This window comes from Vipera ursinii (genome assembly GCF_947247035.1).
Source record: "Vipera ursinii genome assembly, chromosome: 2".
In the NCBI taxonomy this organism is placed as follows: Eukaryota; Metazoa; Chordata; class Lepidosauria; order Squamata; family Viperidae; genus Vipera; species Vipera ursinii.
Window position 1 is genome coordinate 111,673,006 of NC_139513.1, and position 18,154 is coordinate 111,691,159.

Sequence of the window (18,154 nt, forward strand, 5' to 3'; positions counted from 1 at the left end):
AGACCCAGATCCCTTAAATGTTCCTCAAGGGACTTGGTTTTCTTTGGTGTCTCCTCTAAACTCAATGCAGTTTGTCACGGACATACTTTTGCAAGTGGAGAATGACCAAGAAGAGTAGTGTGAGCAGGTTATTTCCTGGGAACCAGACTCTATTGCTGCTATTAATATATCCCAAAATAAAATTTTCCTTTTTTTAAAAGCAAATTCAGTTGTGATGTATCGTTCTATTGCTCTAATTGATATCACCAAGTACTGTATATCCATGTTTATGGATATTCTCAATCATCCAGGGCATGAAAAGTCCAGTTGCCTTTTGAAAAGCACCTTTGGGACATCCATGTCTAATACAATTAATTATATTATGATAGTTTGCATTTTTGTTTGTACAATTGAAAGACAACGTCTTGTGAAGGGTGCCCTATGGTGAAAACCTCTGGCAACAGAAAAAGTAGCCTTTGATACTAGTTGGTCAAACATTTCATTTGCAGATTTTTATCCTATTTTTCTAATTAATATATCAATTTGTTCTATTATTTTTTTTAAAAAATGAACCTTTATCATATTCAATAATGGCTCTTCAATTCTATTAGGTCAAACATGAGGAAGACCAATTACTCTGAAACACTAAATAACACCCAAAAAAGTCTATTAAAGAGTTTCAGACATTTACTGGAGATGTAGATAAGGCTCTTAATATAGTTTTCTTCTGAAATCTTCAGCTCTCTTAGCACATTCTCTCAAATCTGAATTATTCAACATATATCAATGCTACATGGGCTAGAATGTCATTAATCCTAGATATCCAAGAACACAGATAAAGGCTTTAAATATTCCCAGCAGAAAAGGATACAAAATAAAGTAAAATGCAAGATAAAAAAAGGAATCCTATAGAACTAAAATGGCTTCTATTCAGTCTTGCTGGCTTACTATCTATTATGTCAATATATAAATAGCAAACATAACAATATATGGACATGGATTAAGACTGGGGTTTAATCCAGTGTTGCATAAATAGAAAGATTTTGATGGAACAGGATGTTTCCCTTGCAACCCTCATAATTCTCCAAAATATGCTCTGCTAATCCTTCAGTGTAGATTCTGAGTGTTCAGGGCAAGTTACAGAGAGAAGGAAAGTAATTTTCCTGCCAATTCTGCTAAGAGAATAATTTTCATTTACTTTCAGAACATATATAGAAAAAAACACATTTTGAAACTCTGGGTATTTACAGTAATTCCTTTTCTTCCCTGCTATTAATATACCTTGATAAAGAAAAGAAACCCAGATATAATACGTTTGATTCTACATTTTTGGACAGAAACTTTATCTTCTCGTTCAAAAATATATATATCTGACAGCTACCATTTTACAATAGTAATTGCCTTCTGACTCAAGCCAAAGAATTTTGTGGATTTTTTTTTATTTCAAAGATGTTCACCCTTCAAAGATGGCAGTTTCTCTTGAATCTTTGACATTCTCTCAGGAAGAGCCATATATTTCAGCAATAAGGGACTAATGTAAGAAAGAAAATGCTAATATTTTAATAAGACACTGCAGATTAAGAGAAAATTCCACTTAGTACTATTAGAAGTATTTATAGACAAAGTGTTTCTTTGAAATTAATTTCAATTTATGCCTTGAAGTTAGTTCAGGTGAGTCATTTCTTTTCCAATTATGTTCTTGAGTATATAAAGTTTTATACAGAATTTTGTAAAACCTTTATGCAGCTCAGGCATGGATCTGTCTCTCGTAGTGGAATAAGAACAGCTATCCATGGACAATGCCAAAAACAAAGTGGGGTTGTCCTTGCTATAGATGACTATTAACACTTAGTCGCAAAATGAGATAATCTCTGATTACTTTGTAGGCCACACAGCAACAACCACAATAGCAATCAGCAATAATACGATCACCACCATCATTCCTGAAAAAAACCAAAAACATAAAACTAATTATCTTTTGTAATTATTTTAAAACTCATAAATAAATACACTTTAAAGAAGACTCCATTAGAGAAGAATGGATTTATTTCTAAAACAACATTTAATTTCTCACTTTTATCAAATCAACCATTTTTTTCTGGGGCCATTTCAAAGACATTTCTACATGTTGCCTGTTTTGACAACTGATGAGTGTATGATTTAATTTTATTAGCTAACTCTTTATTCTTCTTTATTCCTCTTTGATTTATGAAATATAAGTAGAAATCTATATCCCAAAATATTATAACAATAGAAAAAAATACTTTTACATTCTTCTTGGGAAATAAGTATATTTCAATTTTGCTGAAGAAACACAAGCATGGAAGTTAAGGTTTTATAAAAAAAAATCTTTGTCTAACACATTCACACGCATAATTTTAAGAATATATGCACAAAAGACCACATAAAAAATTCTCAGTATTTAACAAATTAATTCAACATTTCTGGTTTTCTGCCCAGGCACAGGAAAATGCAAGTAGTCTCCCTCCTAATTTCTATAATTTTACATAAAGATGCAATTTAAGATTAGTATAAATACACGCACCTGACATTATTAAATAAACCTATAATCCCTAGTTATAGTTTATTAGTTATGTTTATTAATTGCAATAATTTTGTATGTAGTGGCTGAAGAGCTTCCTTAAAAAATGCATGGCGTCCACTTTCATATTCCTCCTCTTTAAATATTTTAAATTAAATAGGTCAACTTTGAAAAGCCCATCTCCCTTTTGTTTTGTTTTCATACTACAGAGTTTCATATTTAGATGAACTTGCAATACAATTTTCTACCATTTTGAGGGGGGGAAATATCCAAGCTATGTTGTTGTTGTTAGCTGCGAAGTCATGTCCGACCCATCGCGACCCCATGGACAACGTTCCTCCAGGCCTTCCTGTCCTCTACCATCTTCTGGAGTCCATTTAAGCTCACGCCTACTGCTTCAGTGACTCCATCCAGCCACCTCATTCTCTTGTCGTCCCCTTCTTCTATTGCCCTCAATCTTTCCCAGCATTAGGCTCTTCTCCAGTGAGTCCTTCCTTCTCATTAGGTGGCCAAAGTATTTGAGTTTCAGCTTCAGGATCTGGCCTTCTAAAGAGCAGTCAGGGTTGATCTCCTCATTCAAGCTATACCTTCAGCCATATAGTTGGCTTGATACAGTTTTTCTAAGGCCAGGAATAATACTCAAAGCAACGTTAAAGTACTTTGCCAAAATACTTGGCAAAATGAAACTTTGCTCCCGATGACCAAAATGCTACTAATCCCTAAATAATTACTCATGACTGACTTGCAAACTCGACCAGTCGCCATTATTTTTCTCTGATCTCAGGGAAAGGGAGGAAGAGAGCCATCTAGCGGGCATTCATTTACTTTCCTCTTAGGCCAGGGGTGTAAAACGCCCACCCCAGCTCCGCAAAGGCAAAAAATGTGATATGTCACGATATGTCATGTGACATGATCAAATTTGACATCCGTGTCTTAGGCAAATTAGCTCAACACAACCTAGGTACGTTGAAATAACAGTTCTTTAAAGATACAATCCCCTGCTCCAACACCAGTTATGAATAAAGCTTTATTTAAAAATAAAAAGGAGAGAAGACATAAAACCCAGCATGATAAACTAAGTTTCTATAACCAGTTATAGGTATAAATCAAATCAATCAATCAATCATTTCATAAACTCACTCTCTCAAGCTTATTGTACCCATTGATATTACTTGATCCACTGAGTTAGCTAGAGCATTAACACACATTGGAGCTATCTTTATTTAACTCCAATGGAAATAAATAATGAAGGCCGAAGGTGGGTGAGAAGGAATAATTTTCCAGTCTGGGAATCTTAGGTGTTTGCAACAAGGATACTGATTGGAATATAACTGTACAAAACTTATCAAAATAAGGTTTATGAGATTCAATTTCCAACTCCTGTGGCATTCTTTTATTATGTTGTTTATGATAAAAGTATGTTTGTGTTTGATGGATAATTCTATGGTATGTACTACTGTAATGGGCACAGTATATTAGTCAAGAAAAAAATATTTTGATAGTGGGTTTTCCAATATGCTTCCCTGCGCTGATTTTTAAAATATTTCTTGAAATTTTAGCTCATTTACGTTTTCATTGCTATATTTATGTTAATCCATTTACTTACTATATTTGATGCCATTCATTTCTGAAGTGTCTGACCAGCTAATAATGGAGAATATCTTTTAAAAAAATGATTGAATAAAGACAAACCAATCCTTACAAAATAGTCAAAAATCCCAACAGCTTGACAATGGATCAAACATACTTAATTACTTGGCTAAGAGAATTCTTAGAGGAGAAAGAGGGCTATCCAAAACACATAAAGCAATTATGGGCTGGATTTTGGTTCTGCGAACATTCACACAAAAAAATGCACGAGAGATAGAACTGCTGAAATCCATCACTGGGATGAAGGAAAGCCTCTAGAGGGAAAAGCTGTGCTAATCTGAATGGATGGGTGAAGAAATGAGATCCATGTCGTGAAAGAAAACAGTATATATATATATAAAAAAAGAAGTTACTCTCATGGTCACTGAAATTAGGCCTCCAAAGAAAATATGCAAAGTCCTGCAAGACAAATGTAAACATCAATGTACCCCTGAAATGAGTCACTCATTCAAGCTTATTTTACTCCCATCCAGGGCAGAAAGGCAGCACAATGGTGGGCACTGTCTCCTGCATTACAAAGTTTCCAAGAGGCAGAGCCTGCCAAGCTGCTGAGTTCTTCTCTTGGTGCTTTTTCAGGGCCTTTGGAACGGCTGAGTGAGATGCCTAAACAAGCGCGCAAAAGGGCGCTCAGTTCTGCAGGCGAGAGGGGATTCTGCACGCTGGAGGGGAGCTTGCCGAGAACCAGGCAAGGCTGCTCCTCATCATTTTGCTTTTGTCCGCTTGCAAATGAAAAACAGAAATAGCTGATGAAGGAAAGACTGGAAGAAATAGCATTCATTCTCGTTTCACATTTCTGTTCTCTCTCAAGTATTGGTTTCCTGTTAAGTAACTCGATAAGTCGGTCGAGTTAAATCGGTCCAGTGAAGAAGAACCAAGACGCTAACCAGATCTGGCAAAACTACTGTCATGCATGCTTCAATTCATAAAAGGCTTGAGTTTGCAGAAGCTGAATTTGAATGACGATAGAAGGAGGCACAAGTTTAGTTTGCAGGGAGAGCTAGAAGGTGAGAACTGCTACAGTGAAATTGGTTACAAGGGCTTTTTGCTTTTTGTAAAGCCTCAAATCCCAAAGAAGAGTTTCCAGAAAACCAGCTATGTTTCGTTTTCCTCCAGCAAACACAATAAAGGGCCCTGTTCCTTTGAGATAAATTCATTTATTTCCACTTCAGTGAAGATCCTTCCTTGGAGAGCTACAGAGTACAATTTCTGGGCATGTTTTTGGAAAGGATCACAACAGTTTGTTAGTCTGTTATGGTTAAACATAGAACGTATTTAAGTTTTCTTAAAGACCTTTTGCATTTTCAGCGCAGAGCAAGACAACATTCATAGGCTGTTCAGAGAACAAAGTGTCTGAAGATTAAATCACCTGGTCCTGTCTGCTACCAGTCAAGAGATGCTGTCAAAGTAAAATTCCACTTTCCCACTTTCATGGGAAGTGGAAAAAGTGCAGACAGCTTGTTGTTTGTTACATAGCACTTTAACCTGAAATCACATCTATTTGGGTGACTGTACGTGTAAAGACTTGTTTGATCTAACATCTATTTTTTCAGAGATCCTTGTAGATGTTGTGGCAGCCTGGTTCTTTTGTTTGTGTGCTGTGTTAGTACTGAATATTTTAGCTGCACAAAGGTCTCCTTGCCCCAAAGAAGAATCATAATATTGCATCTGACCTCCTTTTTATTTGTCACAGAAACAACCTTAAATTTAGATTCTGAAAGATTGCCATCAAGAGTTATGGCCGCCATGAACAAAACTCAAGAGCAGGCCTTGCAGAAAGTTGTGGAAGACTCAGAAACTTGTATTTTTCAGGAAGTACAACAAATGTGACAGCCAGTTTGGTACAGTATTGAAGCATCAGGCTAGAAACTGGGAGACCTTGTGTTCTAATCCTGTCTTAGGCACAAAGCCAGCTGGGTGACCAGTAACTTTCTCTTAACTCTAGGAAGAAGGCAAGGGCAAACCACTTCTGAAAAACCTTGCCAAGAAAACTGCATGGACTTGTCCAGACAATCGCTGAGAATTGGACATGACTGAACAGGAGAAAATACAAAAAAACCGTAGTGGCTATAAAGTCAAATCTCCAGAGAATCAGATCTGCAAGTTTATTAGAGTTGAGTTCTGCCCAGTTTCTTATCCAATTATCTTCAAAAGAATCCACAGCATAATTCATCCCAGAATACAATTCAAATTAGCCTATGTGGTATTGCAGTTTTCTATCATTTCCAAACATTCTGCCAAAAAACTTCATGAATGGTTTTTCTGCAAGTAAAAGAAAGCTTACACAATATATGTTAGACATTCAAGCAAAGAAATGGCAATCTATCTAGGAAATAATATAATACAATCTTTGGCAGCAAGATAACAGTGAGTTAAATCTATGATAAAAGGAATGCAGACAGCATTCACTTTTTGGATTTAAATTTTGTATTGTGTGTACTGCTGAGAGACTTGAAAGAAAAGATTATCATGAAGAAAATCTACATATGTGGTCACTAAGAGTCAAAGATGACTTGGTAGCTGGCATATCATGATCATTATTAATACTTATTATTAATATAATGTCCATTTGAACATTTTTGTTCAGTCACTAAATTGTGTGTGACTCTTTGTGACCCCATGGTGCATTGCACACCAGGTCCCCCTGTCTTCCACTGTCTTCCAAATCTGCCAATCTCATTCCCACCACATCAATGACACTATCTAACCATCTCGTCCTCTGCCATCCCCTTCTCCTCCTTTTCCCTTCAAACTGAACAAATTAGAAATGTAATATGCACTACAAATGAGGGAAATATCAGCCCAGATGATAAAATCCTGGAAAAAAAATCTGTAAAGCTATTTTTTTTTTAAAAAAAAGCTAACATGACTTCATTTTTGGAATTAAGCCCTGATATGCCATTCTATATAGCACAAAAGAATTTGTCAGATGTAACTTACTAGAAAAAATGGAGGTATGCAATTAGTTTTCCAATGTTAAAAACTTGGTAATAACCTTATTTTGTATGCATCACAAAATTGGCTCACTCCTGAAGCCACTGGGATTTATTTAACAAAAATAAATATGCAGGCCCCTAAAACATATTCTCTCTTAAAACCATTTTTTTTGATTTTCTGAGTTAAACCTTGGCCTTCATTCACAAAATCTTGATTAAAGTCACAATATATGCAATAGATTCATTATAGCTTTACTGTAATTTATTTTTCAATGTTATTCAAAGCTAACAACTTTATAATCAATCAACATTAATTACATATTATAAAAGTTGTTCTTGATGCTTAAGCACCCTGTACATATTTTAAAACTGTAACTGTGCTAGACATGGTATATAACCTAAATGTGTGAGAAGCTTTAATCTTTAATCTTAAAGATTTAAGATTTAGAGTTGGCAACTTCGACCTAATAAAAAATTTTCTAATGGCAAATGAGACTACTTGACTTCTTTCATTAAAATTTTGTGTTTAAGCAAGTACCACACTAGAATGAAGATCAATGTTAATGTGTGCAGGTACAATACAGCTTTAGTGTAAGTATCCACAATTCCAATGGATTGTGGGCAAAAAAAGTCTTTGTTTTTCTTCTTATCCACTGAGAATAGCTGGTAAGGCAAAAAAGTGTGTAGTGAATTTCCAACCTAAAATGTTTATTGTCTCTATGATTGAATAATTCCCAGAGTTCATGGTCCCAAACCACAGGCACAATTTGACTGAATGAAAGGAAATGAGATAAGTGTTTCCCCTCATCTATCATTGTTAAAGTTCAATTGCGCACTTGCATACACTCTCTTTCTCTCTCTACACACACACACACATACACACGGACATACACACAAACATGTGCGCGTGTGTATATGTGTGTGGTGTGTGTATGTGTATATGTATATGTACTTTGCTATTTCCAAGTTGAATTTCATTTTCTTTCTGAGAAGCAGAGTTGTTAAAGACTCCATATTCAGCAGGTCTTTCCAAACAAGAGAACAGTTTCCTTTGACCAAAGTTGGAACATGTATTTTGAGGCAGTAAAAGCAATTATTTGTCCAACTTTTATCTTAGCTTTGTATTTCTAACCCAATCTTTCTGTTTAGAAGAAAAACACTTCTCTAGCATGGCTATGCAGAGAAAAACATAGAAATCAGAAGGAAGGGAAGCAAGCCCAGAGCTTGCTCTGCACATGCCATTGGGGGAAAGGAACAAAGGCCTGGGATCACCAGCACATACGTTGGCAGTCCCTTCCTTGGTGTTTGTATATGTGTGATGAAGTCTGGGCCTCAAACACAGTCAGCAGTTAGACATTAGCCCTTCCAAGTCCTGTCATTACATCACAACAAAAGGAAAAAAAAACAGCTTTGAGAGAAACACTGCAGAATTTTAAAAATGAGAAAACAACGAAAGCAAAAAGTATGCCAGAGCAGATGCTTGTCTTCCAAAGATTAATTCTTTTGGGGCCTTGTGGTCCCTGGAACACTTTGGCTTCTTGATCACTCCATAGCTAAGAAAGCGATCCCTTTAAATCAGAGGTCCCCAACCTTTTGGGCACCAGGGACCAGTTACATGGAGAGAGGTTTTTCCGTGAACCGGAGGGGGCATGGTTTTGTTTGCTGCCTGCATCCTGCGGATGGGCATTGCTTGTTTGTGTGGCCTGGTTTATTTTATTTATTTATTTATTTTATTATATTTATATACCGCCCTTTCCCGAAGGACTCAGGGCGGTTTACAGGGTAATTAAAAACCAAAAATACGAAAGTTAAGAACCAAGTTTAAAAAAGATTAAATTTATCCCTGTATAATAAAACCCCAATTAAAATAAATTAATCCTCAGCCTGGGCCAGAGAGCTCGAAGAGCCAGGTCTTCAGGCCCCGGCGGAAGGAACGGAGGTCGGGCATGGTTGCTGCCATGCCGTGGTCCAGTACTGGTCCACGGACCGGGGGTTGGGAACCCCTGCTTTAAATGGTCCCCATGCTATTGAAATACTAAAAAATATCCCCTTGGGCTGTTTTTTTTTTTTTTAACAAGATACATCAGCATCCTACTATGCTGTCAGGCACAGCAATAAACAGTTCAGCATGGACCATTTGGTACATCTGTTTCTATCATAGTTGCGTTATCATAAATAAATGAAAAGCGTTTAGCCCCTCTGACATCATAAATCACAATTCGAGAAACTATATGTGAAGAATTCATCTGCAGGCTTTGTTTTTGAATGACAAGTTAGAACTGGGAAGAAAAGAACATCAATATTCTCAGAAAAATCATGATTTCTCATGATATTTGGTTTTAAGAAATATAGAGAAAATTAGACTCATCTAGCAAATAACCAAATTTAGCATTTAACCTATAATTTAGCAGTATTCATGATAAGCCACAATGATGTCAAAATTATATGTGTCCTGACATCATCACATAAGTTCTGTGTGATTATGCAATGACATCACCACATTCAGTGGAAATATAGAATTTGCATCGTTTGTAAATTGGCATTATCTGTCCCATCCCACAGAATCCCATGTTTAGAAGCAGTGCTAAAATTCTGTATTTTCAAGTCACGATTTAGAAAGCTATCTCTTTTTTTTATTGAAAAGTTTTACAGTACATTTTAAGTATACTCCCCCCCACATCCCCCCTCCCCCCGACTTCCCAGAGCTGAAAGCAGGGTATTGCCTCTAACAAGCTTAAACTAAAATATGCTAACCAACTATGAATACACTTTAAATCCTATCGCACTTTAACTCCCCTTATGCATAGATAAATAATAGTACATCTTATATGCTAGGTGAAATTTTTTAGTCCCATATTTATTCTGAATATATTCAATCCATCTTCTCCATTCCGAAATATATCTCTGTTGCGACTGATCTTTCAGGTACGCTGAAATGTTTGCCATTTCTGCCAAGTTTGAAACGTTTAAAGTCCACTCTTCTATAGTAGGCAGTTCCTCCTTCTTCCAATATTGCAAAAACCAAAAGTCTTGCTGCCATTATTAAATTCAACATCAATTTATTTATTTATTATTTATTTTATTAATTTTATTTGTATACCGCCTTTTTCCCGAAGGACTCAGGGCGGTGAACAGGGCAAACATATAAAAATACAAAATACAAAAATTAAAAAGGAATTAAACAAGATGCCCGAGTTACAACAATAGATTAAAATACATTTAAAACAATAATAAAATCCAAACCCATCCCCCATCAGGCCAGGCCGGCTTGTTCGAACAAATAAGTTTTCAGATCGCATCGGAAGGAGCGAAGGTTGGGCGCCATCCGGAGCTCAACGGGCAAACGGTTCCACAATTCTGGCGCGCCCACAGAGAAGGACCTCCCCCTGGGGGCCACCAGGTGACATTCTCTGACTGGTGGCACCCTGAGGAGGCCCTCTCTGTGGGAACGCACAGGGCGGAGGGAAGTTGACGCCGGCAGCAGGTGATCCCTAAGGTACTCTGGACCCATGTCATGTAGGGCCTTGAAAATCATTACCAAAACCTTGAATCTTACCCGGAATACAACTGGGAGCCAATGCAGCTCATGGAGCAGAGGTGTAACATGGGAGTATCGGGAGACTCCCAACACAACTCTCGCGGCTGCATTCTGTACCAGTTTGAGCCTCCGAGTGGTCCTCAAGGGCAGCCCCATGTAGAGAGCGTTGCAGTAGTCCAAACGAGAGGTCACGAGCGCATGAGTGACCGTACGTAGGGCATCCAGGTCTAGATAGGGCCGCAACTGGCGCACCAGGCGAACCTGGGCGAAGGCCCCCGTAGTCACAGCTACTATGTGATCTTCTAAAGAGAGCTGTGAGTCTAGGAGGACTCCCAAGTTGCGTGCCCTATGTACGGGGGGTAATAACTCACCCCCCATAGAAAGAGATGGAATATTCTGAATATCCCGAGATGCCGATATGCACAGCCATTCAGTCTTGTCAGGGTTGAGTCGAAGCCTGTTCCTCCCCATCCAATTTAGTTTCTATAACCGTACAATCAATAATACCCAATAAAAATAACTGTGGGGTAAACCTTATCATTTTCTTAAATATCTTCTGCATATTCCACCAAATTTTAATCCAAAAAACTTTAACTTTTTTACAAGTCCACCACATATGATAATAGGTTGCATCCTCACAACCACATCTCCAGCATTTAGGCTGATAATTTGGATACATACATGCTAATTTTTTTAGGATCTAAGTGCCACCTATAAAACATTTTATAAAAATGTTATCTCTTGATTACCTACAAGATAAACAGCCATTTGAATGCTCCTGATGTCACACCACTTAGGACATATAAGCTAGCTGAAGAAGAAAACTTGTTCAAATTGAAAAGTCATTATGACTATTTTCCAAAATATCAGTCAGTCTGTCAAGTTCAATCTCAGAAGGATGAACTGGTGCATTACTATTCCAGCCAGAGATCAGATAGTAAACAGGGGCTTATAAATTATTGCTGATAATATAAAATGAAACAATTTAACTTAAACTGGTTTTAAATGTGTTACAGTGTCCAGCATGCCCAGCAGAAAGCAGCACAAAGGGCACTAATTTAGGTATGTGGCTGTAAACTGGGATGCTTCAATTCAGTGTAGAGTTTTAAGCCACTGAACAAATGCATCAAGTATGCATGCATGCTTTTGAATAAATGCACTGGACAGCCATTCTAAATCTGCAACTGCTTTCCATTAGAAAAAGGAAAGAGTAATTTGCTGCTCAGCTCTTGCAGAAATAAAGAAACTTTTAAAACATTAAGCAATTAGCAAATTTCTGAAGCACAACATAAAAGCCAGCATAGGGCAGCCTTTGTCAACCTCATCTGACGGGGAAGGAAACCATATACTGCACTGTAATGTAAAAATCATCATGTCATCATCCTTGATGAGCAATTGCTATAAAGACTTCAGTGTGTGCTCTTCTTGAGGTTCTTTTAACTTGTAATAATCAGATTGGAATTTCCACGTTCTTGGTAAATGAACCTCTGCAGTTACTATTTGAGTTTATAGTTCATTCAGAATGAAAGAATTCCTAAACATCCTATTATTGTGCGTTTTTGGGGAACAAAAACAGGTGTTGTCAAAACAAAACAACAAAAACAGGTGTCGTCTCATATTTTAAATATATTTTAATATATTTAGAATATTAATATCAATTATTTACTTTTTCTAAAAACTATCTGAACCTTAAGGCTGGATTATTCACCACTTGGGGTTCTGGTTTAAATAATGTCAAAAGAAAAACCTTCAATATTACTGGAAAAACTGGTAAATGATAGCTCACTGTCTTATCTGTTAGGCTCTTTTCCTTACTTTTCTACATGGCAGGCAAGTGAGAGTTTTCTGACAACTGGACACAATGCTATGAAGTGCCATTTCATTGCTGGCTTTCAGTTACCTAAGTAATGATGCCTCTACTGCCTTTCTTCTACTCACATACAATATTTTTCATTCGCTAGAAGACAGCTGTCAACAAAAGTCACCTCAATGGAATGATATACAACCAAGGACAATACTCTCCAGATTTATTCCTGAATGCTTGCATGCTTCAACTATAGTCTCTTAACTAGCTAACTCATTGAACCGATCAAGACCAATATGTAAAATCCTGCTGAAACAGAAATTAGGAGGAGCCCTGGTGGCTCAGTGGTTAGAACACAGTATTGCAAACAAATTCTGCCCATGGCCTGGAGTTTGTTCCTGACTGTACTCGAGGCCTTCCCTCCTTCAAAGGTTGGTAAAATGAGGACCCCGATTGTTGGGGGAAATATGCTGATCTTGTAAACTGCTCAAAAAGTGCTATAAAGCAGGGCTTTTCAACTTTTTCACCCATTGTACCACTTTTAGGATATGGCAATATCCGAGTATCACCAGTCGCCTAGCAAGGTGTCAAAAACTTGATGACCAAAAAAAAAAGGAAAAGAGTTATTTTTATTTTATTTTTATTTTAATTCCATTTATATCCTGCCCTTCTCCGAAGACTCAGGGCGGCTTACAAGCTTAGCAGTAGCCTTCATTCTATGTATATGCCTGCTTATTAGGGCTTTCACACACACACCCCAAGCGGCATTATTACAAAGTCAGCTTAATTGCCCCCAACAATCTGGGTCCTCATTTTACCTACCTCGGAAGGATGGAAGGCTGAGTCAACCTTGAGCCTGGTGGGATGCGAACCTGCACTAATTGCAGGCAGCTGGTGTTACTTAAGGAGGCATTAGCCCACTGCTCCACCAAGGCTATGAAGTACAGGTAGTCCTTGACTTAAACAGTTTGCTTAGTGACTGTTCGAAGTTACAACGGCACTGAAAAAAGTGCCCCCCAATCCACACCCAAGCAAGAAACCTGCCTGCCCGCCCAGCGGCGCTCTTCCTCCTGTCTGAGGTTTTCATTGTTGTGACCATTTCTGTTGAGGATTGGCAGTGGGGGTGGGGTGGTGTTTGGTTTTTATTGCCCCCCCACTGCTGGGTGGTTGCAGCAGGTTTTGGTCACTTCACATGACCCTGGACCACTGGTTGAAAAGCCCTGCTGTAAAGCACTATGGGGTGGTATATACTAGTCCAGGGGTAGGCAACCTCGGCTCTTTTATGACTCGTGGACTTCAACTCCCAGAATTCCTGAGCCAGAATGGCTCAGCTTGGAAACCTCTCCATTTCTCCTCAGCATGGCTGGCTCAGGAATTCTGGGAGTTGAAGTCCATGAGTCATAAAAGAGCCGAGGTTGCCTACCCCTGTACTAGTCTAAGTGCTAGTACTGTTGCTATGTTTAGATAGGGTGGGTATTGTTCTCTGGTACAATGCATAGATCCCATAAAGATCCCATAAAAATAGGATATCATTGCTGTTTATAACTGTGCATCTCAATTACTTTTATTAGTAGCGAATATATGCAGTGCAGGCTTGTGTTTATTTATTTATAAAATTTATTGCCCACCCATCTTACCATAAGGTAATTCTGGGCAGCTTACAGTTACATAAAATCTAAAACAGGGGTGTCAAACTCAATTTCATTGAGGGCCGCATCAGCATTGCGGTTGCCCTCAGGGGGCCAGATGGGTGTGGCCTGGGTGGGCGTGGCCTACTGGGTGGGCATGGCTAAAGTGCGTATGGCCTACTGGGTGGGCATGGCCAGCTCTACATCGTTTGCATCAAGGGTACCTATGGGGGCCTGGGCAGGAGTGGGACAGATCTGAGGGTCTCTGGCAGGAGGAGGGTCTCTGGGCCAGGGCCAAGGCAGTGGGCACCATTCCCTCACTGTTTCCAGGATGGCTTCGTGGGCTGCATGAAACCACTTCACGGGCCGGATCTGGCCCCCGGGCCTTGTGTTTGACATGTCTGATCTAAAACTTAAAAAGTTAAAAACAAATATTAAGACCAAAAACACATGGGGAAGGCAGAACTGGAGTGGAGGGAAGCTGGGTTCTGTTATTATTCAATCAACCACCTCCACTGTGCTGAACCCCCACTGGAGCCCCAAGCCAACTGGCACAGCCACATCTTACAAAAAGATAGCAGGGTTGGGGCCAACCTCATATCAGTGGGGGGGAATAAGATATTTCAAAGGGCAGGAGCAACAGCAAAGAAGGCCCTATTCCTGGATCCCGTCAGCTGGAACACAGTTTACAGGCCCCGCAGCATGCTTCCTTTGCTGGCACGAGTGGTACAGGCATTCCCAGTGGCATGAGACAGTCTCTCAAATAACCTGGACCCATCCCAAGAAGGACTTTAAAGTGATTGTCAACATCTTGAATTGCATCCGGAAGCAGACTCGTAACCAGAGCAGCGCACAGAGCAGTGGTGCCACAGGGGCCATTCTTGGGACCCCCAAAATTACCTGTGCTGCTGGATGCTCCTTGAGGGGAGCCCCGTGTAGAGCTTATGACAGTAGTCCACTCATGAGATGGCTAGGGACAGGGACTTCCGGTGGCGACGCGACGTCAAAAGACAGCCGTTTTCGGGCTGCCCGCTCCGCAGCTATGTTTTTCCATCGTAAACAGCGTCTATCAGCTGTTTAGATGGATTTGAAGCCCCCTCCTCGGGAGAAGAGGAGGGGGTGAGGCCCCAGGTAGGGGTTGAGCTCTCTGGGGCCGCCTGAGCTGAGAGCTTGGGCGGCTGAAGGATGAGCCCCCCCGAAGCCTGGGTTGCTCCGAGCTGCGCAGCGCCTCTGCTCTGGGATTCTTGGAGCAGAGCCAGGCGTTAGCAACCACCCCTGCCAAAAGGAAATACTTTTGATTATCAGGATGCAGGCAGAGCGGTACAGGAGGTCAAGGTGAAGTGGACTCTTTATTTTTACTCTCTAGCTCAATGGATTTTATAGCTTTAAAGTGAAAGGGCGTAATAAGTGAAAGTGGGGGAAGATGGCGGCTAAAACTTCTAAAGCTCTTCGGAATGCGGGGTCTTCCCTGGTGCAAGAGACCTCACTGCAAGCTTTGCTTCCTCCTGCATCTCCTCCGGTATTGACGCTTAAGGATTTACAAGACGCTCTTGGAAAGCACGCACAACTGATGTCTGATATGATGGATGAAAAGTTGAAAAAGCTGGAGGAGAAATTGGAGGAGAAAATGGAGGAGAAAATGGAGAAATTGGAGAAGAAGATGGAAGAGAAGCTGAGAGCAATGAGGGTGGACATCTTGTCTAAGGTTGTATCCGTAGCTGAATGTGTGCAACAGCTGGATGTACAAGTGGAGGATCTCAGTCAAAAGAACTCTATATTAGAAGCAAAGGTATTAGAAAATGAAAATATAAGGGATAAAATGGATGAAGAATTGAGCCGTGTTCAGTATAATCAGATGCAGAATGCTATTAGAATTAGGGGTTTAAAGGAGAATGGTAAAGAAGATTTAAAGCAGCTGATTTCTGAGGCTCTGGAAGGGGTACTGGGCCAGTCAGCATCTGAAATTGAGGGAAATATGGACAAAGTTTTTTGTGTAAATTCATGGATTGCAAGACAGAGGAAGTTACCCAGAGATGTGGTGGTCTATTTTACAAAGAGAGTAATTAGAGATGAAGTCATTCAAGCTGCTTATGATACTAATTTGGTAGTGGCTGAGCAAGAAGTTTTGGTTTTAAAAGAGATTCCTCCGAAGATCCTAAGGAGAAGGAAAGATTTCGCATTTCTAGTACAGGAACTTAAGAAACGTGATATTAAGTTCAGATGGGAGATTCCAGTTGGGTTGGTGACAACGCACGAAGGTAAAAGACATCGTTTGGTTACTGTGGCTCAGGCACGTGATTTTTATAGTAATGTGTTAAAAGCAACCCCCCTATCATTTTTGGAAGCTGCAAAAGGACATGGTGTGGGAAAGTTTCAAGATGTTGCAGACAGACAGACAGAGCACAATGGTGGTGGAGGGGATCAAGCTACAGTCTCATCGGTTGTTGCAGGAGGCCAGAAGATGACGCGTGCCGCCCTAAGAAGAGCGAGACGAGAGCAAGAGCAAGACCAGCGGAAAGTTATGGAATCTTCAAAGTGTGCTTACAATGAAGATGTAAGAGGAGAGCGGTCTAAAGAAGTTTTGGGGGTCATGACAGAGGTGCTCCAAAAGTTTTGGGGCGTTAAGATTGCTGGTTAAATTTTTAGATTAGAATGTCAATGGAGTAAAATTATTATAGAGGAGAAAGAAAGTTTTTTTTTTCTTTTTTTTAATATTTTATATAATTTAAGATTGATGTTATTTGCTTGCTAGAAAAGTATATTAGGGTTACGGACTTAAAGTATGTGTTGAACTAAGAGTGGGTATGTAAGCACCTAATTAATAACAAGTTGTCTTAGAGATTGCTTAAAAATTTTTTTTATATATACTCTTTTTATTTGAACTTTTATTTGAACTTAAGGATGATTTGGAACTGTGAGACATTTGGCGTGATACACGCAAGAACTATTTTAGATTATAGTTTAGTTTGGTTGGAGATTATTAAGATTAACAGAGATAAGCGCTTTTGGTGCATAACTGAGAATTTGTTTGGAAATTAGAGAAAGGTGGGAGAATGCAAATAGCAGGTGAAAGTTTTTTTTTCTTTTCCCTTTTTTTTGAAATTAATATGAATAAGGACTGGGATTAAGAAAATTTATTTTGAGTAAAGATCTTTTTTTGTTTTCCTCTTTTTCTTCTCTACTTTATTTGTAATATTAATATTGTTTGTATTCATTTTATATGAGCTAGAGAGAGATAGAATTTATACTTTATTGTTGATAATATAGGGGTGTTTATGTTTGTTTTTTGATTTTATGCCCTGTATTTAGCTCTGGGAAGTCGGGGGGGGAGTGGGGAGTGGGGGAGAGGGATAGGGGTGGGGGAGGGGGGATTAAAGTCAAAATGTATTGTAAAACTTTTTAAATTAAAAAAAAAAGAGAGATGGCTAGGGACAGAACAACTGAGCGCAGGGAATGGTGTGAGAGTTCTCCAAGCTAGGTTTTTTTTTCATTATACTAAAAAAAAATGGATCCAGGAAATTACAGATCTATCAGCCTGCCATCAATACCTAGAAAGATTCTGGAAAAGATAATCAAGCAACAAATCTGTGAACACCTAGAGACAAACAAAGTCATAACCAGAAGGCAACATCATTCCAGACAAATCATGTGATGTCGCACAATGTATCGGGATGGCTTTGCCATTGCCGGCAATGGGGTGGGCGCGGTTTCCGCATGATGCATCCGGCAGTTTGACACCCCTGCTCTAGCCGATTTAAATGACTTCTTCTGTATCATCTTCTGTTATTTTTTTAGTCCACAATAGGACATCAGATTGGAAAAAGCAGCTGTATATATTCCATAGTGTATGCAATTGTGCATTTTTATCTATAGCTATATTAATAATAAACTGGTTTAATGATATAAAATTATCATCACCATACAGTTTGGCCACAGGTCGATAGTAACCTCAAGAGAGTATAAAGACTTTTTAAAATTTACTAATTTTTTCTGCATCAGTACAAAATCTAGCGTATCCTGTTCTTTAAGCAAATTCCGTGAATTTGGAACATGGAACACATGCCCCTGGATCAGAAAAGC

The 18,154-nt window shown here is 39.0% G+C and overlaps 1 protein-coding gene across 1 annotated transcript in view; it reads right to left on the reverse strand.

The window, feature by feature from the left end:
- Window positions 1-1,516: 1,516 nt before the first annotated feature.
- STX8 (syntaxin 8) overlaps window positions 1,517-18,154 on the reverse strand; it is a 101,562-nt gene continuing 84,924 nt past the window's right edge. The window contains exon 8 of the mRNA XM_083354940.1: window positions 1,517-1,922. Within this exon, the coding sequence (XP_083211066.1) occupies window positions 1,855-1,922 (68 nt within the window). The 3' untranslated portion in view covers window positions 1,517-1,854. The remainder of the gene's footprint in view (window positions 1,923-18,154) is intronic.